This window comes from Schistocerca gregaria, chromosome X (genome assembly GCF_023897955.1).
Source record: "Schistocerca gregaria isolate iqSchGreg1 chromosome X, iqSchGreg1.2, whole genome shotgun sequence".
Lineage (NCBI taxonomy): Eukaryota > Metazoa > Arthropoda > Insecta > Orthoptera > Acrididae > Schistocerca > Schistocerca gregaria.
Window position 1 is genome coordinate 255,237,629 of NC_064931.1, and position 24,087 is coordinate 255,261,715.

The window sequence follows — 24,087 nt, forward strand, 5'->3', positions numbered from 1 at the left end:
TGGGATGCTCCTCTTAGTCTGAGCCTGTGTTCTGCCTATGCTGATCTTGATATCAATTGGATGTTAAACTCTTTCATTTGTGTGGCTGTCTATAGCATAAGTGTTTAGTACAAGTGAAGGTGAAGTCTGCGGCACAAACTTGTGACTGGGCTATTGCCATCACTACAGGCAGGGAGCAGTCTTTTTGTTTTCATGGCACTATGAGGGGAAGGGGCCCCCACGCCCAGTCAGCCTTTTGCACTGGGAAAGCTTCCATACTCATTTTGTCAGCAGTCTGAGTGGACCTGGGGATTTCCTGAAGGGACTGGAACAATAAAAAATCCACGCCCCTCACTAGAATTGAACCAAAGATCTCCAGTGCTGAAGTCCAGTGGTCCACCCACCAGACCACCACAGTCATACTTAGTGGTATAATACACATACAAAACGTGCTAGCTGAATAATGTATCCAATATAGAACCCAATAAAAAGTTCCTGCAGGGCCATGTGAAACAGTTTCAATTTCTTTTCAACATTAGGAGGGCTTATTTTAACTTCTTCCAATGAGAGTTGCTGCAGCCATCAGTTAGTCAGGAACTAGGTGCCTCCAATATCCAGGCACAGGGAATGCAATAACAGCTCTACCAATTAGACACCCAACTCTATCACCAGCAGCAATATTATCAACAGTAAGAGCAACAGCTAAACAACAACCAGGGGAGCCAGACACAGAAGAAAATTCTGCTGCAGATGATAATAGAAGAATAGGTGCAGTCGGGAAAAGAAAAGCAGTACTTCCAGCACACCTGAATGATTTTTTATTGACAAGGTAAAGGTAAGTGATCAATTAAATATGCCAAAGCCTAACAAACCCTTTAATTTCATGCCGATTCATCAAAATGTCCAATCATTGCTAAACAAATTAAGTGAAGTTGAAATTTTATGTACTGATGAGATAAAAATCGTTTCTGTAGTGTGTATAAATGAACACTGGCTGCCTAAAGATGCAATGTCAGTCACAAAACTTGCAGACTTCAATCTTTCCTCATCATTTTGTAGATTTACATCCCGTCATGGAGAGTTATGTATATTTGTTAAAAGTGGCATTGATTATTGTAACATATAACCCATGGAACTGTTAGCTAAAGAGAATTTTTTTTAAGTATCCGCAGTTGAACTCTCTGCGTTAAAATTAATAATCATCTGTGTATATAGGAGCTCTGATGAGAACTTAAATGATTTCTGTCACCAACTACAAGCAGCTTTAAATACTATAAAAAACTTCAACAAAACCGGGATCATATGTGTCGATTTTAATTTAGATTTTCAAGAAATGTCAAAAGACCAGCAAAGCTTGATGACCCTGCTGGAAACATGTAACATAAAAACCACCATTGACTCTCCTACAAGAGTTACGCCAACAACTAGCTCAACAATTGATCAGATATTGATAAACACAAATGTAAATCACAATTTCTGTGCCAGAAATCTTAATACTGGCTTCAGTGATCACTATGCACAGTTTACTGCTTTGCACACCCCAAGTGAAACGACTGAGAAAGAGGAACTCGTAAAAAAAGCAAGGAAATTCACTAACAAACAAATAAACCTTTTTGTACTGAGACTAAGTGAAGAAACTTGGTATGAAGTGTATACTTGTGAAAATACTAACAAAAAGTTTGAAAAATTCATGGAAATCTTCATGTCATACTTTGAAGCTGCATTTCCATTAAAAAAGCAAAAATGTCAACCTAAGTTTAAAAAGAACAAATGGATTACAACAGGTATTAGAATATCTTGTGCAGAGAAAAGAAGATTACACACTATAGCAAAGTCACAGAACATACCTCCTGAATTTCATTTGTACCTGAATAATTACAAGAGGATCCTCAAAAATGTTGTAAGAAAAGCTAAAACAATGGCAAATGACAAATACATTGAAAATTCAAAAAACAAATCTAAAGCTATATGGGAAGTTATAAAAAATCAAACAACAAGTGAAACTAAACAATATAAAAATATGAACTTATGTTATGAAGGACAAATGATTTCTTGCCCAACAGAAATTGCAGGGACCTTCAACAAATATTTTGCAAATGTAAGTGAACAGTTGGTGAGTGCACTGGAAGAACACAACAAAATATCACCTCCATCATGCAATAGTGTGAGAAATGTGTCTACATCTTTGTTCTTTTCACCCACAAATTCTGAAGAAATTTTATCAGTTATAAAAACCTTGAAAATGGGGTACTCATGTGGAATTGATGGAATACCAGAATAAATTATTAAAAAAATGCTGTCTTGCCTTAGCTGAACCCTTGACACATTTGTGCAACAGCTCACTGGCATCACGAACCTTCTCTTAATGCTTGAAAACAGCAAAGCTGAAACCACTGTTCCAAAAAGGAACTCCAGAATGTGTTTCAAATTATAGACCAATAGCCCTACTGCCTGTATTTCCTAAAATTTTAGAAAAAGTTTTTTATGAGAGATTGTATGATTTCCTAAATAAAAATAAAATTCTATCTCCTTCGCAGCATGGCTTCAGGAAAGGCTATTCAACTGAAAGTGCAATATTTGAATTTCTTAATGAAATCTATGCTAAACTGGATGCAAGTGAGTTTGTGACAGGCATATGTCTTGATTTATCTAAAGCTTTTGACATCATTGACCATAATGCCCTACTGCAGAAGCTTGACCAGTTAGGAAGTAGAGGTATATCCAATGAGTGGCTCAAGACATACCTATGTGGTCGCAAACAGATGGTTGAAGTGCAATATACTGACCATAACAAAATCAGCTACTTCTATTCAGGATATGAAAATGTGAAATATGGTGTCCCTCAAGGATCAGTATTAGGACCCATTCTGTTTTGTCCTCTATGTCAATGATCTTATGTACAAGAAGCATTGCCAAACTACCCTCCAATTTGCAGACGATACAAGCTTCCTTATTAGTGGTAAAACAGAAGAAAAACTAAAAGACTCCGCTATACAAACAATGAACAGCGTAGAACAGTGCTTCAGCTACAACAAGCTAATTATAAAGAAAGAAAAGACAGTAGCACTGAACTTCTATAATGTAAAAGGAAGACACCACCCAAACATAGAAATAGAGCTTAGGGACAGAGTTCTTGAAAGTGTTAACAGCACTAAATTTCTGTGACTCTGGCTCCAGAACAACACAAAATGGGAGGTATATATTGAATATTTGCAAAGAAAACTAAGAAAAACCTGTTACATGATACGGATCTTACAAACCTGTTGCAGCAAAGCCAGCCTGTTAAATGTATACTACTCCTATTTGCATTCTGTAATTAAATATGGCATAATCTTCTGGGACAATACAACAACAAATATTAAACGTTTCAGGACGCAAAAGAGAATACTAAGAATTATTGAAGGGGTAAACAATACGAAATCGTGCAGACCCATATTCAAAAAACTGTCAGTTCTTCCTCTTCCTTGCATTTTTATCTACGAAACATCAGTTTTCATCAAACAATATATTGAAAGACACACTGATATCTTATTAAAAAATGAAGATATACATGCACACAATACAAGGCAAAAATCTGACCTTCACGTGAAACAGGTGAGAACATCATTGTGCCAAAAAGGCACACTACATACTGGGATAAAGATTTTCAATAATCTACATAAACATATTAAATCAATAGGTAAACTCTGTAGTTTTAAGGCTGAAGTAAAGGCATATTTAATTGATCATTGCTTTTACAGTCTGACAGAATATATAAAAGCCAAACAACAAAAATAAAGATGCATTATTAATATTCTACTTTGTATGTTGCCTGTGATGTTTGTTGTATTTAAGAATCTGTGCTAAATTACCTGACTATCTAGTCCTTAGCATTGCAATACAAACTGTATTTTTATCTTGTAAATACCTAACCATGCCCAATATCCTTGTATATATTCTATACATATAGGATTTGAAGGACTAAATAAAATAAAAATAAAATAAAATAGTATCAGTGGATGATCTTTTTGCATGAGTAAACGTTTGAAGAGGAATTTATGATTTTTCACTTTTCTTTCCTTCAGTGGGTTCTCAAAACACAAGAAACTTATGTTACTTATGCATAAATGTAAACTAATCTGTAAACCAAGTTACCAGAACGACATCGGGAGCAGCAATAGGAGCAGTATCACTTTTGACAATATGTACTCTAAATCATTAAGTAACACTATATTCCCTTTATTGGGCTGCATTTATCAGACTAAAGTATATACATCTAACACAATTAGCTGGTTTCACTCTCTATGGTCATTCTCATGTGATAAATATATCCAGATTACTTAGAAAATTGCACATAGATGCTGAGTAAAAGGAAGAAGACATCATTCAATCATTTTCCACAGGCAATGGACCCCAGTTCTCTGAAATTATTCAAAATCCTAGATCGTATTTAATATTACACTGGAAAGTTCTTGGTGAAATATAAATTACACATAGAGTAAAGGTAATGGCACAGAGTAAATGACACTGGTGAGCTCATCCTGGTGTGGGCAAGGGAAGTTGTGTGTGGCACAGGATTAAGTAGAGGAGTGTGTCAGGAGAAGATTTAGATAAAAGAAAGTAAGAGGGACACTGTGGAGAGGAAGGAGTGAATTTTGAATAAATGGAGTGAAGTGGGAGGCATGGAAACAAGAGTGGAGTTGAGTGTGGAGCAGGGAGTAGTGGAGACCGCATAATTCAGTGATGCTGGTGGTTGCTATGAGTGCTGGGAGGGGAGTGGGGGTGGGGGGGAGGGGTGAGTGGGGTGAGAAACGATCCAGGTGGAATGGGTTGTAAAACAGCCACTGAAGTCAAGCATGGTGTGTATTTGATGAATGCTGCGTCGTGTATTCCACAGGGATATGACCCAACTGGTGAAGAGTTGGGAGTAGATATGGCATAAACATTTTCTAGAATGGGTGAGGTGAAATATCACTTTGGGAGAAATGAGAATCATTTTGGGAAGGGTGTTACTCCTTTATAGCCACAATAATGAGTATCTGAAGCCCAGGCAAAGGATGTGGTTAAGTTGTTCCAGTCAAGTATGATATTGGGTAATGAAGGTGGTACTCCTTTGGTGATGGTTTGTGGGGCTTGGATGGAGAACCATGCTGTGTTGTATCTCTGACATGAGACTATTTCAGCTAGTGCCCGTGTCAAAGTGCAGCCATATAATGACCAACAGATGACACTGAAAGTGTTATTAGCAGTAGCATGACATTATTATGGTTTGAATAATCCAAGCATGATATTTCAGTCAACTGCAGTGCCAGTTAAAACAGCACCATGTCAAAATGAATGTTCCTTTATATAATGGTTGGCACAAACACACTCTACAGTGTGTTACATTCTAAGCAATGTGTTCAACTACTTAGTTCTGTGTGAGTGAATAACAGAAGTGCATTGCCTTGTTTTATTGTACAAAGGAATGTTTGCTACTTCTTATTATATCATGGTCACATTGAACAGAGATTGTCAGTAAAATGTAAATGTTAGGCACAACTAAAGTATCATATAAACGTCATATTGTTTTCACAAATTTTAATACAAAACAATAATGATAAATCATGTGTAACTATAAGTACAATCAAACAATTGAAAATCCAGGATGAAATAAAAATAATATTATGAAAAGGATGAAGTGATAGTCAACATGTAAAGGAAATGTTGAGTCGCTGACAGGCACAACAAAAATACTGCTGTATTTGTGAACTTTTGTCCAAAATGCCTTCCTTTAAAAAGAAGACACAAACATTCACACAAGAAAACTCACACACACGTGACCACTGTCTCTGTCCATTGGCTTCGGTGCTCAGAGACAGTTGTCATGTGGGTGTAAGAGTTGACTTGCATGGATGTGTGTGTCTTTTCTATTTTAGAAGAAGGCCTCTTGGCTGAAAACTCATCTGTATAGCAGTTTTTTGTTGTGACTGCCTGCAACTCAACATGTCCTGTCTGTGGCATGCAGCAATTAATCCTATTCTTAAACACAGGTGCAGCAGAGATATTATTTTATTGGCCACTACACATACAGATGTATGAACAAACATATTCTGCTTCATATCACAGGACTAAGAAACACATTTAATATCCAAACAAACCTTGGGTCTTTAACCTGGCAAGATTCAGCAAAAATACCACAAGTCCAACAAGAGTGGTAACAAAAATTGCAGGTCGAATTCTGCAGATAGAATATGAATGCATAGGCCATCGGATCATTAACAGCCTTTCAAAGGTAAGTGCAACAACAAGCCATGCTGAATAATGAAAGAAAAGACCTGATGTTATTCTGTGGCATATACAAAGCCATCTGTGTTCCTGAAAGAATAAAAAACGTTATAAAATGATGATACCATACATTTAGTGAAAATATATTGAGTCTGTTTATTTCTGTAGGTGTGCAATACTGATGCGTACAAAAATAATACCACTATATCTAACACATAACCTCATCCGATATGAAACATTTACATTGTACTTCTTTTTTACAGAGTACCAATACTGTATTTTCCTTTTTTGCCTTTCAACTTCCTTTAACCTGCATTTCAACTCTTCATGCAAGAGAGATGGCCACATAAAACAAATGAGCAATAAAACTGACACATAAATAATACATGAAGAATCATATGGTAAACAGAGGACATTTTCAGAAATGTCATCAGTCAACAATTTCTTTTGAATATAAGCTTATGAACAATTGAATTAGATTCCCCTACCTACGGGTGCATAGTACTCCTAATTGTCCTGATGATACCAAAGATATGGAGAGACATGATGAAAGTGGGAAGCCACTGTGATTCATTACAGTTCAGCCACTACACACAATAGGGATTTGCCTCGATGGGTTGAAGGTGCATGTATCTCACTCAGTGGTGCCCCGCAAAGGCTTAATGAAACCAAAGGCAAGGTGACAGGAGAAAGCTTGCCAGGAGGAAGGGGGGGGGGGGGGGGGGGGGAGGCAACAAGAAGTATTTCTCAAACAATTTCAAAACAATTCAGGAGCAACTGGGTAATGTATTGCCTTGTGGAACATACTGAGCACTTGAAGGTTGCTACAAGTGAACTGTTTGATGCACAGACAGTGGGTTCCTCTATTTTACATTACTGAGAGGTAATGGTAGACCTGTCATGAGTTACATGTTATCTCGTATAAGAATGCCTCACACTTGAATAACTCCACCACTAGTGCCTTGTTGGCAGGAGTGGTGCATCACTTCATGTGAATTTTCACATATTTGTACCCTGCCATAAATATGCACCAACATGTGACTGCAGCTCATCAGTCTAGGCAAACTTTTCCTGATATTTTGTGCATCTGCTGACAGTGTTCTGACAAGTTCTTTTTCTCAGAATCTTTCAGGTATTTTTTTTATTGCATCATGATGATATATTTCAATTTTTATCATTTAAATTCAGCATATTTTTACACAATTCTCTACATAATATGTTTTCTTAGTTCTGAAAAGTAATTAACAGTAACTTACAGTGGTTTTAATACTAATACTTCTGAATATTTGCAAAATGTGTCCTAAGAATCCACCTTTCTGTTCCAATGCCACTGAAGATAAGACAAACATTATTAATGGGAGAAGTACATGAGAGAATGCCATTAAAAGCTTTTACATATATCTTACTTTATTAGATTAGCCAGTTCTTGTTATTACATGATTATGAACATGGGTAAAATGTCCCTCAAAGTCTTTGACTGTCTATGTCATACTACTCTGTTAAGCAAACTGCATACATTTGGCATCAGGGGGAATAAAGACAGTCAATAAAATAATTTACAGAAAACAGAGAATAAAGTGTAGAATTAAGACACAATGTAAATAATAAAATGGAGACCTTTTACTCTGATTTTCAAATGGTAAAGTATGGGATAGCACAAAGCTCAATATTTGGTCCACTAATTTTATTGTATGTAAATGAGATCACAGCATCAGTGGAAGAACATGTAATCATGTATGCAGATGATGCATCCCTCATTGAAAGTAGTAGCTCAACAAATGATTTATAAACAAGAAGTATCATGGACATAGAAAGGGAAAATAAATATTTAAGTGAAAACAATTGATTTGTAAATGTAAAGAAAAGATTTGTGAATGTAAAGAAATCATCTCTATGGAAATACTAGAAAAGATAACAACAAGTGAAAAGAAACTAAATATAAGACTTAGGAGCACAATGCTAGGAGATGTTGACAATGCAAGTTCATGGGATTGAAAATAGTCAGACTTATGAAAGGAAAATCATATACAAATATCAGGTCAAAAATAAGCAGCAGTGTATTTTTAATAAAGAAAAAGTTCCACACAGCTGATGTAGCTACACTGTGAGAGATGTACTATGAACTAATTTATCTACATATATCATACTGCATAATATGGCATAGGGCAGCAAATGAGCATATGAACATACTGCTGAAACTGGAAAAAAAAAGCAATTAGATGTACAGTAAACCTATCACCAAGAGAGTCTTGTAAAATAAAATTTAAAGAATATTAAAGAATGTAGGATAATGACCATACCATCTATGTATATATTTGAAACTATCTTGTGTCCCACATTAAATTGTACACCAATGCTAAACAGAGAATTACACAATTACAGCACCCAACTAGTTGATAAAGACCCTACTAAATCAGAGTGCTTATTATACAACAGATTACTGAGCAGTTTAAAAATATAAAAGCAATACCAGTTTTCAAAACAAAACTAAGAAAGTACTTGAAAACAGCATGTTTGCACAGTGTAAAACAATATTTTTAGAGCAGTCCAAAAGAATTAGAAAGATTCTACAGTACTAAAGCAGTAGCTTGAGAACTATGTTACATACACTGTGTCAAAGAAAAGTAAACTTGATTTTTCCATATATCTCACTAATTACAGCAGAAAGTGGAATTGGTTTCCTATAAGCAATAAATTAAATTAATATTAATTGTTTTGCCTATGTTTTCATTAGTTTTTTTAAACATACGTGTAAATCTATTGTAAAATAATAATAAATGTGCAAAAATTGTAATTTGCACTGTAGCTGAAATTCTAAATGTACACTGATGCATCCAATATTGCTCTAAACAGTGACCAAAGGATGAATAAATAATTAAACATTTTTAAAAATTCACTGACTGGAATCTAACAGTCAAAAGATCCATGAAACTTTTGAGCATCTGGAACACACTCTTGTTAGGTTTGCAACTGTAAGTCTATAACTTGTGAAGATAAGTTTTTTTCTATTTTTATTTCTCTGAAATGTTGTTTCAAACAATATTATGAGGAAAGACAGCTCACCAAATATTATGCATGTGGTACTGAGAGGTAAACACACAAATTGTCTTGATGAGGCTCATAGTTTTATTTGGGCATATCATAGTAAGTTACTTAGCACCAATTATAAAATCATATGAGACTTATTTGGTACAAAGGGGCAATACATAAAGAAAAGTCAATGATGATGATGATAAATGATGGCAGTGATGAGTTTTTTGAGCACATGACATATCCATATTTAGCACTTGTTCTAATATCCTTGAGAGATAAATGTTGTGAGAAAGGATACATTTGTTTTAAAAGTATGATAAAAATTGGAATTTCCCAGACCTGGAGTGAATCTACAAGGCAGATTAATGAGGCTGGCTGATACACTGACCAGCCTGAAAGTGGTTTTTAGGCAGTTTCCCAAACTCATTTAGCCAAATTCTGGGCTGGTACCCAATTTATGCCTGAGAAAATGTGATACATAAATGGTTAAAAACCGATAACACACAGAATGATGTTTACACAATTCATAGACAAGTGCCACATGGTTTCCCTTGCTTAGGTAACTGACAACTGAAGAGACACGAAAGGCATACAGCCGATCCCCATACAAAATTGGATTAAAATCAAAAAGAAAAAGGAGAAAAGTTAAAAATTTAAATTTTATTTGAGAAAGATCTAATAGAGTGAAGTTGAAAAACATACATAGATAATCACTGGACTAAAAAAGGTAGTCGTGCACTCTGGAACACATTACGACCTCCAACCTAAATGCTTAGGACAGAGTCCAAACACAACACATAATATTTAAAGCTTCATCACTTTAGTATCTTCAACAGAAGACAACTCACTGGATTATGATGCCATCTTTTAGTGGATAGTACCCTATTCGGATATCCATCAGGGTGAATTCGCCACATTAAGATGACTGGTATGAGGCACACCTTGATCATACGCTTTGTTTCACTGACATTAATGTACTGTCACTCATCACCAGTCACCTCTCTTTTCACAGCGGAATGGGTCCTTGACTTAACAATAAGATTCTATGCAGCAGAGGAATGTTATTCTATGGACTATGGCATACTATGGCATATTCATTGGGAAGTCATTTTTGGTTGCTCATTTTCTTGAAATGCTACATATCTTTGTGACCAACAAAATGATAAAAATACAAAACAATGGGTCAAATTAGTTGAATTAGTGGGAAAAAATTAAAAATTAATGAACATATTCCAAAAAGACAATGAAGAATTTAAAGAAAACTTGATATGATGAACACAAAAAATTGTAGGACAGTACAAAAGCACACATCACAGTCGATCTCTCACTCATAAATAGTAAGTGGAAAATCACAAAACAGCTAAGTACTGCCTACTGAAAACGAATTTCTGGCAGAAACATCAGATAACCAACATACTCATTGTGCATCAGTGAAATAAAGTCATACAAAACCAGCATTTCAAAAGGCGCAGAACACACAGGAGGACCATTTGTAAACATACAACCTAATGATACTTAGATAATATATGATGTTTGACAATGCTGTAAATACCCTCACCTCATATGGCAAGAGGTGGGAACATCTAAAGCAGCCAGAGACGCTATCAAACATGAGTGTATTGGTGGTCCAGATGTTATGATGTAGGGAGCATTTCAAAAGGTGCAGAACACACAGGAGGACCATTTGTAAACATACAACCTAATGATACTTAGATAATATATCATGTTTGACAATGCTGTAAATACCCTCACCTCATATGGCAAGAGGTGGGAACATCTAAAGCAGCCAGAGACGCTATCAAACATGAGTGTATTGGTGGTCCAGATGTTATGATGTAGGGAGGCATAATGATGGATGGGCATACTGACCTCCAAATCTTTGAAAACAGTACACTTACTGGTCACCATACTCTGCCACATGCATATTTACAGGAATGCATTTGGCTCTGATTTCATTTTTATGGATAACAATGCCCAGCCACATTGAACTATGCAGGTGGAGGAGCTCTTGGAGCAAGGGGATATTCTGTGAATGGACTGGTCCGCCCACTCCTGTTACTTAAATCCCATCAAGAACATGTGGTATGCATTGAAAAGACATACTGCAGCATGACCACATGCACCAATGAGCATCCAGCAGTTGTCAACTGTGCTGATGCAGGAATGGAATACCAAGCATAAGAACTCCTTACCAACCTTGCACCAGCTTGAGAGCACATTGAAAACCATGCACTGCCATCCATGGTGATCACACACACTATTAAGAAGCATGTCCCACCCTTTGTTATGTTCAGAGGACCTTCATGAATAATGGGGACTTCAGTATAATTACTGTGTTTGCATAAAAGTGTCATTTCTGTTTGTCTCATTACATTATTTCTCTCAGTTCCCTCCTGTAGTACTTATTTCTATGTACGCTCAAGATTCAGTGAGCTACGTTACTTGGCAGTGACATATTGTGTGACAGTTACCGTCATCTTTAAGTTTTGAATACCAGTGTATTTAAAGAGGCATCGGTGTGACTAGTCTCTTGTATAATTTACAACTGCAACAACTATTTTGTCTGCTCATTTGCTTTCAACACATTACTTTCTTACTGATATCCTAACATGCATCACATTCTGTACATCTGCAGTTATTGGAAAAGTCTTTAAAGCATTGGTAACCTCAGTATGAAGATCAATAATGGTGAAATGGAGCAACAAACATGCATTGGTTTCAAATATTGTTAAAATTAACAGTAACATGTATGCCACAATAACAAAATAATCAAATCGTGGTACTCTTCATGTGTAACTGTATAAATAGTAGAAAACAGTCTTACTCCGTAACAACAAATAACATTGGTTTCAGCTCTCTGTAACAATAATTATCACTGGCATCAGTTGGTAACATTTTTGTTGTAAGTCTGCTTCTTCAACAACTCAGATTTTATTAAGTGCAACTTATTAACTATGAAGTTATAGAAATTAAAAGTTCTTGACTCTTGTGGAATACACTAAAGAAAAGAATTCTGTATGTGTCTACCTCATGATCAGTACAGTACTGTGAGTATTTGTTGAATAACACACAGCAGAGCTGGAGAACACAGTGTGGGTGTTTGACTGGGAAACACTGATATAAATCATGCTCTCAGTGAGCCCATATGCTATCTGTTTGTTCACTGAAAATCCAGTGGCCATTTGAAGGGTGAGCGAAGACAGTCCCACATTACGCAGCAGGCAAATCCATGCATTATCCAAATGTTATCAGTCAGTAACAAAGTATAAAATACAGTCCACAAGAAAACCACATATAACAGGGTAGCTGTCAGTAGATACACCAAGGAGACTGCTGTAAACATTCTCTAGCTGACAAGTGAGCCGTTGGTGCTCTGTGGCGAACCTTAAATCTGGTATGGGTGTCTCCTGCATTACCTGGCATTGGCAAATGTATCCTTCCATGCTGCATATACTGACCTTGCCAGATATATTCCTATATCAAATGAATCATGGAAGGATACATATGCCAATAATGACTGTGAATCAATGTGAAAGCAAACAGTCTCTTGTTAATCAGATTCCTCACTGGGACACATAGGGAACCATGACAGCGCATTTGCAGTCACATGCTTGACTGTGTACAATAATGAATGGAATACTGGTAAGTTTATAAGAAAAAAGCCCAGCACTGTAACATCTGAGATGTCCACTCTGGTATCTCAGGGTCAAACACGGATCACAATGATTGATGATCTGTGACAAGCTTGGAATTAGTTACTATACAGGGAAATGCATAATTTTTGGATACCAAAGATAGTTGTCAGTGCCACCATCTCCATCTAGTAATAATATTCTTGTGCTGTGGTGAGCATCTTAGAGGTAAACACAACATGTTGTTCTACACCATTTAGGTTCTTAGAAGACAGAATGGCCTTGTCATCATAGGGCGATGCATCTGTGGCCAGTTCTAGAGGTGGATGATATTGATACAATGTGAGGCAAGAAGCAGTTTGGAAACATTCCTTTAATTGAAGAAATTCTTGCTGACAATCTGTGGACCACGGGAAAGGGACCTTTTTTTTCTGCAGTCAATTCAACAGTTGAGCTATCATTCTAATTTTGGAAATAAATCTGTTATAATATGTAATGCTGGTCACAAAAACTTATAGATCATTTACTTTCTTCAGTATAGGAACAATGCAAATAGTTGTCACATTCTCTGATGTCAGTTTAAGGTCATCCCCAGCTAAGAGTATATCCTATATGGTCAATAGAAGGCTGAAAGGGGAAGCATTTTCAGATGTTACATTTTAACCCAGCTTCCTGTGACTACTATGGGAGCATGCTAAAAAGGAATGCCTCTGAACTTTTTATGTGGAAACTCTCAAATATTTTTAAATAAAACGAATATCACTAACATTCAACATCTTTATTCTTCATGTCTACATATTTGTTTCTCAACATAGTCACTGTAGGGATGAACATATTTGTCCTAACAGAAGACCAGCTTGTTGACACAGTCACTGTACATAGTTTGACTTTTTTGATGGAGCTATAATCTCACCTCTGCTTGGACCTGTTCATCACTATCAAAGTGAAGTCCTTGAAGGAGTTCTTTACATTTTGGAAGCAGAAGAAAATCAGAAGGGGCTGAGTCAGGACTGTAGGGGTGGATAATCAATGCTAGATTGTTGCAGATGTCATAGCACTCGTGTTGTCTGTCATTATCATACTGAAGGAAAGGGTGCACCTCATATGGATGAATTCTTTGAATTTGAAACCCAATTACAGCATGTTGTTTGTCAGACACTGACATAGTTACATTACACACCTCTGTGTTATACACTATAATTTGGAGCCCTCTAGAGGCAGAGAACTGCAGTTAAGTAAGAATGAAGAATAAAGATGTAGAATGTAGGGGTGGATAATCAATGACAGTGAACCTAAGGTGCTAGATTGTTGCAGATGTCATAGCACTCGTGTTGTCTGACATTATCATACTGAAGGAAAGGGTGCACCTCATATGGATGAATTCTTTGAATTTGAAACCCAATTACAGCATGTTGTTTGTCAGACACTGACATAGTTACATTACACACCTCTGTGTTATACACTATAATTTGGAGCCCTCTAGAGGCAGAGAACTGCAGTTATGTAAGAATGAAGAATAAAGATGTAGAATGTTAGTAATGTTTTTGTTTTATTTAAAAACCTTTAAGAGATTTCACATAAAAAATTTGGAGGCTTTACTTTTCAGCATGCCCTCATATATCACCCAGATAATTTAAGCACTGTGGAATGTTGGCAATTATATGTCCTAGAAATTTATGGATAATTGTTGGTCTGCAAGGAAAGCAAAAGGTAACCTGTTATACTGATAGAGACCTAAAGGAATATTTAATACCAAAATGGCTTTGGAAGCCTCATCCAAAGGATGTCGAAAACAAGCATCTGAAATATCGATCTTGCAGAAGCACTGACTCCCTGCCAGTTCTGAAATAATTCATCACGACACAGAAGTGGGTAGAAGTCCTCAACCAGCTACACATTTACTTTTTTTCTGAAGTTCTCACAAGGGAGTAACACACCACCTAGTTTGTGAGCAATGACTAAAAGTGACACTCATCTGTTATTAGGAATCAGGGACAGTAATTTTAACTCTTTGAAGCAGTCCAGTTCTACTTTAACCTGATCCAACAAGCCTAAAGGTATCAGGCAGACTCTGAACAATTTCGGTCCTCTGAGTGTAATGTGATTAAAAAAAATTAGTAGCCAGTCCCTGTCCTGTAATAAACAAGAGAGCATATTGTAGACAATAACTCCAGTTATGCATCTGGAACAGTACTGTGGATTGCTTGTACCAAGTGTTGGATAGAGTACACACCCAGGTTCCAAATATTCTCCACAGAGGGTTCTGCTGCTACAAAGAAAGGAAGGGTTCTGGTTACCTGCTTATATGTTAATTCCAGAACTACCTGACCTGTTATAGGAATTTCATGATGAGCAAAAGTGAACAGCTTAGTTGCTACTGATTTTAAGGGTGGATACTCTAAACAGAGATAAGCTTGCTGATCAGTAATTGAAACTGAGTCCAGTATCAAATAGGAGTAAAATGAGAATACCATGAAATGTTGCTGACAGAGTAAGCCAGCATTGTACTACCATTGACTGTGATGTCATTTATTTTCATGGTAGCACTTGACTGGTTATGGTGCAGCTGGTTCTGACAGACACATTCTATGTGAAACTGGCTAAAACACTGTTCACAGATGTAATATGGATAACTATATATAGCACATTGAGAAGAATGATGAGGCCGACTGGGTAGCCTGCATAAATTTTGCCGAGGCTGGGTGGAAAAATTATTATGATGTTGGGTTTGATTCCCATCTGATTGAGTGGGAGCCACTCCACTGTCACCTGGAATTCACACTATTCCTGTAATTTCACAATCAGACAGGCTAGATCATACCACATTTGCTGATAAAGATGATTTCAGTCTCTGTAAATGGTAGCCTGAGCTGCTTGAGAAATCTCTAATGCCCTAGCAGTACACAAAATTTCAACTAAAATATGATTGTCTTAACACTAGAGCACACATTTAACTGTCCAGTGCAAATATAAGTCACGTATTAATGATTTTGCATGTAGCAGGCTACAAGGACGTGCAAACTTACATTTCCTACTGAGATCTTGCAGGTCTGCGATCCATGATGCATAACTGTCTTAGGTTGCCTTAGAATGTTGCAGGAACTCTAAGCGAGTGTCCATCATATGCATTTTGCAAAAAATGTTCACTTCAAAGCAAGTGAAAAGTGGTGATGGGCAACACTGATGGGTCAGATCAAGAGGCGAATAATTGTACAAGATAATAGAGCTGTTGGTTTACAGAAAACAAAAGACACTATGTCACTCAGGGCACTTAATGTCACTTGCCTGGAAATGAAGTCTTGAGCTCCACTGAATGGCTGAAAAGCCATAATTTCTGGAAGTGATTGTAGATATGCCTAATTCATCAGCAACTGTAGGAGTTGGGCTACAGTTCAAGCTGTCATTTACAGGGCTTGACAAACTGACATTCATTATGGTTGGAACACTCAGAAAAATGGCCTGACAAGTCCTCCTCTGGAATGAAGTGTGCTGCAATTCCAAAAAATTACTCATTGCCACTGTTTTAACAGTGTTTCTTCAACAACCCAGACTTTACTCAGTACAACTTATTTACAATCAAATCACAAAAACCAATACTTCTTGACTCTTCCGGAACACACAAATCAAGAACTCTGTGGTAGATACCTGTTAGTTAATACAGTACTCTGAATGCTTGTTGAAAAACTCATACATCACTGCTGGAAAACAGGAATTGTAGGTTTGACTGTAAAACACTCAATTATAATCCATGCTCTCAGTGTTCTTACATGTTGTTACTTTGTTCACTGAAAACACAATTGTAAATTGAATGGTGAATGAAAACCATACTGCATTAGCCAGGAAGGCAAATCCATGCACTCTCCAAATCTTTTCAGTTGGTAAAAATGTCCAAATTACTGTCTAGGAGAGAACCATGCTGCACAGGGTTGTCTTCAATATATGCATGAGAGATCTTGCTGTAGTCTCTGGCTGGTTGACAAGGGAGGATGTTGTGGTCTGCAGCAGCCCTTAAATCTGCCACATTATTTTGCCATGTGACCTGTCCCTTGTGAATGTGTCCTTCTGGGCCGTGCCTAACTTTGGCACCTAGTGAACTTGCTGGATGAATGAAGAATTATATCTTGTCATCCACTGGTATCTTGACTGGGACTGCTACATTTTTCTAAAGTGAGTCTGAGATACAAAGTTGTATATATCTTAAATCATGAAATTTCTCTATAGAGTTTATTTGCAAAGCTAGCACCTTTATGTAAATTATTTTATTGAGGGTAAGTCATTGATGAAAACTGCTAAATACAATGACTGTGTTCGCAGAACCTAGGCCATTGCTGAGTAAGATAAATACAATACGGATTATGCAAGCAAATATGTTCACCATGATAAGTAGCACATGACACGATGATACAGAAATCTTGTGAATTTATATCACTTTCTATCACTAGAGGTCCATCAAGCAGTCTGTAAGCAAAAAATTGCTAAACAAATGCTCATAGATATTATTAATTAAGTTTTTAAATGTGAGTTCATTTATAAGAAAGTGCAGAATAATGACAAAATGATTGATGTCAGTCAACATTTCATCTGTGTCAACAGACACCAATGTATAATGTGTTAAAATGGTATACATACAGTTATTTGTTCTACTTTTGTTAATGGATAGGTATCAATTTATTGATAAACTTTATTATTATTTAGTTTCTGGCACTCATTTTAGTGTCTGTGAGTTCATTCCTCAGTTTGTGAATAGCAGCCCACCATTCTTGCATATCACGTAACTTGGTATATGCGTGTCTTCAATTTTTCAGTTCCTACATCCTACAGTAGCATGCCTTATTGTTTATTAACTTGATACGACAGCTTTTACTTTTAAATAAGTATTATATATCTCATTAGTAACTAATATATCATCCATTTTCCTTTTATTAAGAAGTAGTGTCAGAAAATATACTCTAAGGAATTACACACTCACAACTATGATTTTTAAGTGAGTAAGCATCATATTGTGGTGCATAGATGGTAGGCTTATGTGTTTATGAATGACTATTATTGAAGTACTTACCACAATTAGCATGTTAAATGGTTCACAGTGCTTACGGAGCACATTCACCGCAGTGCTAAACACCAGTACACCATTGTCAGACAGAGCAAGTGCCTGCAGGTAAATGGACATACTGTTTGTAACCAGACTGGGTGACCGCAATGTTAGGAAAGCAATTGTATTCAGCACCAATCCTGTGAAAAATTACCCTATGTAAATTTAATCAATTATGTGCAAATTATAATAAAGACAAAGTACTCACACATATGTCATTCCATGCCTCTCATATGAAATTGCTTTCATGAACATTGTTGCTTTGTATTGGTTTAATAGTATTACTATAAGTAACGATACTGTTAAACACATGCAGCTCCAGTGTGAGAAACAGAAATACACTGCAGAAATGAGTAATTACAAATTTGCACAAATGTATCCATATTACTGGAAAAAAGACATTTATTTGTTATTAAAAGGGAACACACTCTGCAGTAAAGGCTTAAAAATATCATCTCATTCAAATAAAGATAAATCAAATGGGAGGTTATGGTCTTTCGTATCAAGATATCTCAATTTGTGTCCATGGTTAAGGTTGTCCTATAGGAGTAAACATGTCCCATATATAATGTCAACAATAGTCAGTGAGTAAATGACCAGTGGAGAAACCATATTTATCATGCTACAGAGAAGGCTTTAATATTGACAGCTATATGTTGTTGGATGTTGCCTTACACATTATTGGAAGAGTGCTCTGCTAAGATGAGATCAGTCGCTGCAAGTTTTCTCCATCAGTGACTGACATTGTGTGTACTTTCCATTAACAACAATTGTAACCTACATTACCACTTTGTAATTCACCCATAACACTGCTCTGACATACATTCTGCAACATGGTCTGAAATGTAATATAGTCTCAAATGTATGAAGCCATAACTGCAAATAATGTTAGGGTTGGGATTCATCTAAAAACAAGATAAGTTACTGATCTACAGGCAATCATTTTGGTTTATGCTCCCATTGTTGCCCTCCACAACAATAATCCAGTATCTACTGAATTATGTTTACTGTGCTTAAAATAATCTGTAAAGTGATTTAACGGCTACCAAATTTGCTCATTAGTCACCCTCAACACTGAAATAAAAGCTGATATTAAATTTAAGTTTTTTCCTCTTCATGCAATATTTGACAGCAGTAACTCAGTATTTTAAGAAGTGCTTTAAAATTCCCCTTACAATGTTCTAGGACTTGTAGAGGGGACTGAGCAGATTCCATTTTTAACTGAAACTCATGTCTGGAAACATGCCATTTGACAGCATGTTGGTGACGCGGGCACTTTTACAAGTAATTTATTAGGTATGACCCAGTACATCATGTTTTACAATTCTACTCCTTAATAACCAAAGAAACAGCAAGGAAACTTAATATTGATAAAGGCAAAGAGCAGCTCTTCCATTAACATGAGATCCAGTGGATTGTGTCAGTGTCTTCTGCAAATGTGTGCCCAACCATGTTGATCAAAGACTCACAGACATGTGAATGAGGCTCAAACCAGGTCAGAAATGGGACACATGTCAAATGACATCAACCAATCCAATGTAAACAGCCCCCCCCCCTCCCACAATAATTACCCTGTTGCATACCTATGAAGCAAATATATTTTTAAACGGCTGTAGCATGGAATCAATACAGTAACTTTATTACATGAAAAAGCATAAGCACACGGTAGACAAAATACATATGACACAACACACAAGAGGCTGGCAGATTCTTGCACTCTGGCCTATACAGTCATTAGTTCTAACAGGGGCTGGCTGCACACAACTTTGGTAGTTACAGTACTCCTCTTCCTTTCTAAAGAAGTGAACACCATGCTCATATCCATTTCTTCTGTTGTCAATGCCTGTTGTTGAGTCATGCAACACACTGCCACTAGTGCTTAAGGCCAGAAGTGGCACAAATGCAGACAGGTGCAGTACCCACACTCCTGTGAGAAACAATATGGCAGGACAGGTGATGTCATCATGTATTCAATTTCCACATATGAGTAAAATCCCAGTGAAGGAGGCCACGGCAAAGGCAGTTGAACAGGCAGTGTAAGTTGTGATGGAGGCGGCAGCAGCGGAGGTGTCGGCTTCAACAGCATGGGAGCTCGAGTCCCACCTTGGCCACTGACAGCAGAAGGGGGCACCCACAGCAGAGGAGACAGTTTTGAAGGCATTGGCAGTGGTGATGGGGAAGGCGAGGACATCAGCAGTGAGGTAAGAGATGGCCGGGCAGACAGAGAACAAAGTCATAGCTGATCAAAATTATGATATCCTCCCCTCAGCAGTGAAGACAATGCAGAGGCATTGGCCAGGGTGACTTTTGATGACTGCCAGCAACCATCTCGGTTAGTGACCAAAACCACAAGCCCAAAACAGCCATGCCAGGCTGGGAGCATTGTGGTGCTAGTGTCGGCAGATGTCCTGGCATCAGTTGAAGTACATGTAGCAGATTTGAGGGTGATGGCTCTGCAACAACTCTGCTGGACTACTATCTCCAACAGGGGTAAACTTACAAGAACTGAGCAACTAGTCAAGAGCCAATGATACATCCGTAATTTATATTTCTGTTTGAGTCTTAAATGTCCATACTAGTCATTCTACTTCCCTGTTTGATTCAAGGTGGAAAGGAGGAGCCATGCCATGGTGAACACCATTTTTTTTACAAAAATTTTCAAATTCCTGGAATATACACTCAGGGCCATTGCCTGTAACCAACATATATGGAAAACCTTCCATTCCAAACATTTTTGACAGAGCTGAAATTGTTGCCACCACAGAAACAGACAGGCAATGTACCATATATGGAAACCTAGAATATGTATCAGTTACAACAAGCTGGTAGAAATTCTGGAAAGGTCCCACAAAATGAACATGAATTTATTCCCAAGGGCACTGTAGAGCTGGCCACAGTGACAAAGATGCACAGAAGAGGGGGGGGGGGGGGGGGGGAGGGGAGGGGGTTCTGCCTGATAGGTGGCACACTTTGGGAAGGCTACAGCAACGTGTGCTATTTCTTTATGTGATAATGCATGGAGTGGTTGTGCCTCAGTAGCAATGTCCAGTATGAATTTGTGATAGTATGCAGTTTTGCCTGTCATGCCTTGATAGACGAGAGGTGTGGCAATGTGGCAGTAGCAGCAATGTGCTGGTGCAATGGTTTAATGCCAGCATGTGACACTTCAAAGCCCAAAATTAATAACAGATGGTTGATGAAACTGTGTCTTGTCCAAACTGCTATTTAACCCTGCAGACTGTAAAACAGAAAACAGAGCATGAAGGTTCTGCAAATGTTCCTCTGTAGAGTCACCAGACACTACTGTGTTATCTAAATTGTTGATGCAGTCTGGAACTGAAGCAATAACTTGTTCCAGAAAGTGTTGATAAGTAGCTGGTACACTTGCCACATCAAAAGGCAAATGCTGGTGTTGATAAAGCCTAAATGGCGTATTGATAACTAAAAGGTATTTAAATTCCTCATCTACCGACCGGTCTACCTGATGGGAGGCCCTCGTCACATGCCATTATTATTATTATCTACCAGCAAAATAATGCCCCCCCCCCCCCTCTCCCACAATAATGCTAACAGCTTGTCAGGGTGTGCAAAGGATAGGTATCAATGATTGACTGTGAATTAATTGACTTTTTAAAACCACCGAAGATGCGTAATTTATCTGTAGGTTTTTTTACTATCACCAGTGGTGTTGACCATTCACTGGAAAAAAAAATAGGTCAAATAACATCATGGAATTAAAGAGATCTACTCCTGCATTTACTTAATCCTGTAACATTACCAGTACTGGGCAGACCCAGAAAAAATGGGGTGGGATCCTGTTTTATTGTAATATGACCCTGATATTGTCAGACATCCCAGTCCTGGAGAAAATAAAGAGGAAAATTCAGCCCAGAGACCATCTAACTGTTGATATGTAACTTGATCAGAAACCAAATGCACTTCATCATTGCTGGTGAATCCAAAATGTTTAAAAGCACCCAAACCAATCAAATTTTCAGTGTAAGCATTGTCCATAACTAAGAAGATTAATGAATGATCCACAGCCTTTTAATCACAGGTGCAGAAAACTGTCCAAGAACAGGATCCTGTTGTTTGTTATCACTCACCAGCCTCTGTAACACTGAAGCTGGAGGGGCAGAACCCAATCCACATAAGTTTCAGAATTCTCCAACGTTGCTGCTGCACCCTTGTCCACCTGCATTGTGATTGGTTTGTTAAACGCACGCACTTCAGAGTATAACTTGCGTGGAGACACTGTCACTGCCAACACACTGTCCACATCCATGTTCATTTCATCCTCACTCAGGTTCAGAAGAGAGTTATGCCCAGAAGCAATGAATCTGTTTTTTATGGCACTGATTCGAAATTGCCAAATGCTTGGCACTTGTATGGGCATGAAGGCAGTAGAGTACAAGGCTGTTGCTGTTGTGATACAGACCATTGATTCTGCAAACAACAATTACCTATAAGATGCTGTGACATCTTTTGGGATGCCGCAATAGCTTCTCTGTTCGCTTGCAAAACTGACTGAAGGTTGGGAGGGATAGAGACAGTGATTTCTGATACTTTGGACCAGGCTCCTATCAAACTACCTGCAGCCCACGAAACCTCAAATAACTATGTTTAATACTTCTGTAAGCATAGGATTTTCACACTTTAGAGCTCACTCTTGAACTTCCCCATCAGGAGCAAGATATAGGACTGCATCTCAAACCACTTGATCTATATAGGATTCCTTAGAACACTTGTCACAAAATCACAATGATGACTAAGTCCATGTAGTTCTGCTGCCCATGCCCTGTACGGCTGTTTTAGCTGCTTTTTTAAACAGTAAAACTCCACATGAGCAACAATAACACAAGTCCATTGACACCGATAGGTATAAAGTAATTCACACATGTGATCAAATCAAAGACTTGGAGATTCTTGTAAGGGGGAGAACTGACACAACAACTGATATACATGGGGTGATATCCACACAAAACAAAAGAGCCTCGCACAAGTTTATGTCTGTTACCACATTGCCTGGAAATGTTGTCACAGGTGTTTTTTGTAAGCATCCAAGTCATCTGCTGCAACATCGTATGCAGGGAACAGTGGCACATATGCTATTGGTAGGGCTGCACATCGTGCCAATTTTCTCGTTAAACTGGAAACAGCAACTGTTAGAACCTGCTGTTGCTAGAGAAGGAATTTAAACACTGCTGCCATGTAAATTAAAACTCAAAGGACCCTTGACTGAAGTGGAACACACTGAGTCAAATACCATACTTACATCCAAAGTGTTCTACCCAAGAACACTGTAACTCTATTACATGATATAGCAAAAGTACATGAATGACAAAGGACATACAACAGACAACACATAAGAGGCTGGCAGAGCCTTGCACTCCAGCCTATATAGTCATTAGTTCTAATAGGGGGTGAAGCCAGCAGGTTGTGTATGCAACTGCTGTCATACTGGCAAGCCAGGTGGCCTCTAGTAGCTGAATTAAGCACAAAAACCATGTGCAAACTGTGAAGTGGCACACACACAAATTTGGTAGTTACAGCAGGTACATTTCTGGACATTGATTCCAGTTAAACATATTGTCTACTCCATCCCATCTACAAGTCCCAGAAGTTTGTAACAAGAATTTTAGAGCACCCTACAGAAATTAGAGGATCAACAGATGTGGGGAGCATTAATTAAAAAAACACCCACAAAAATATAAAATAGTTCTCTGTGTTAGTTTTCACAGAAAAAGAGTGAAAAGGCTTTTAACAGTTTTCATGAAATGAATGTTGTCTTAACATTACTTGAAGACATGATATCTTCAAGTTGGATTATGTCAGTATATCACAAAATTTACTACCAATCTGGACAGAAACTGTAATAAATATGCAAGTATTATAGTTCCGCATGCAAGCAAAGGTAGTTGTTCAAAACACTTTTTTGGTTACCAAGGTATGAGTGAAACAGTGGTGGATTAATGTAATGGCATTAAAATTAGAATAGCAAAGTTAAATTCAATAATAGTGATTCTATTGTACTATGAAAAACTGGATGGCTGGAATGATTGAGGCAAGGGGCTGGGTCAATATGACTTATTACACATGTTAAAA

The 24,087-nt window shown here is 37.5% G+C and overlaps 1 protein-coding gene across 1 annotated transcript in view; it reads right to left on the bottom strand.

Annotated features, from left to right (window-relative positions):
• Positions 1-24,087, bottom strand: part of LOC126299349 (uncharacterized) — a 353,572-nt gene that overhangs the window by 30,540 nt on the left and 298,945 nt on the right. The window contains exons 4-5 of the mRNA XM_049991202.1: positions 17,950-18,122; positions 6,099-6,315 (exon numbers count right to left, since the gene is read on the bottom strand). Of these exons, the coding sequence (XP_049847159.1) occupies positions 6,099-6,315; positions 17,950-18,122 (390 nt within the window). The remainder of the gene's footprint in view (positions 1-6,098; positions 6,316-17,949; positions 18,123-24,087) is intronic.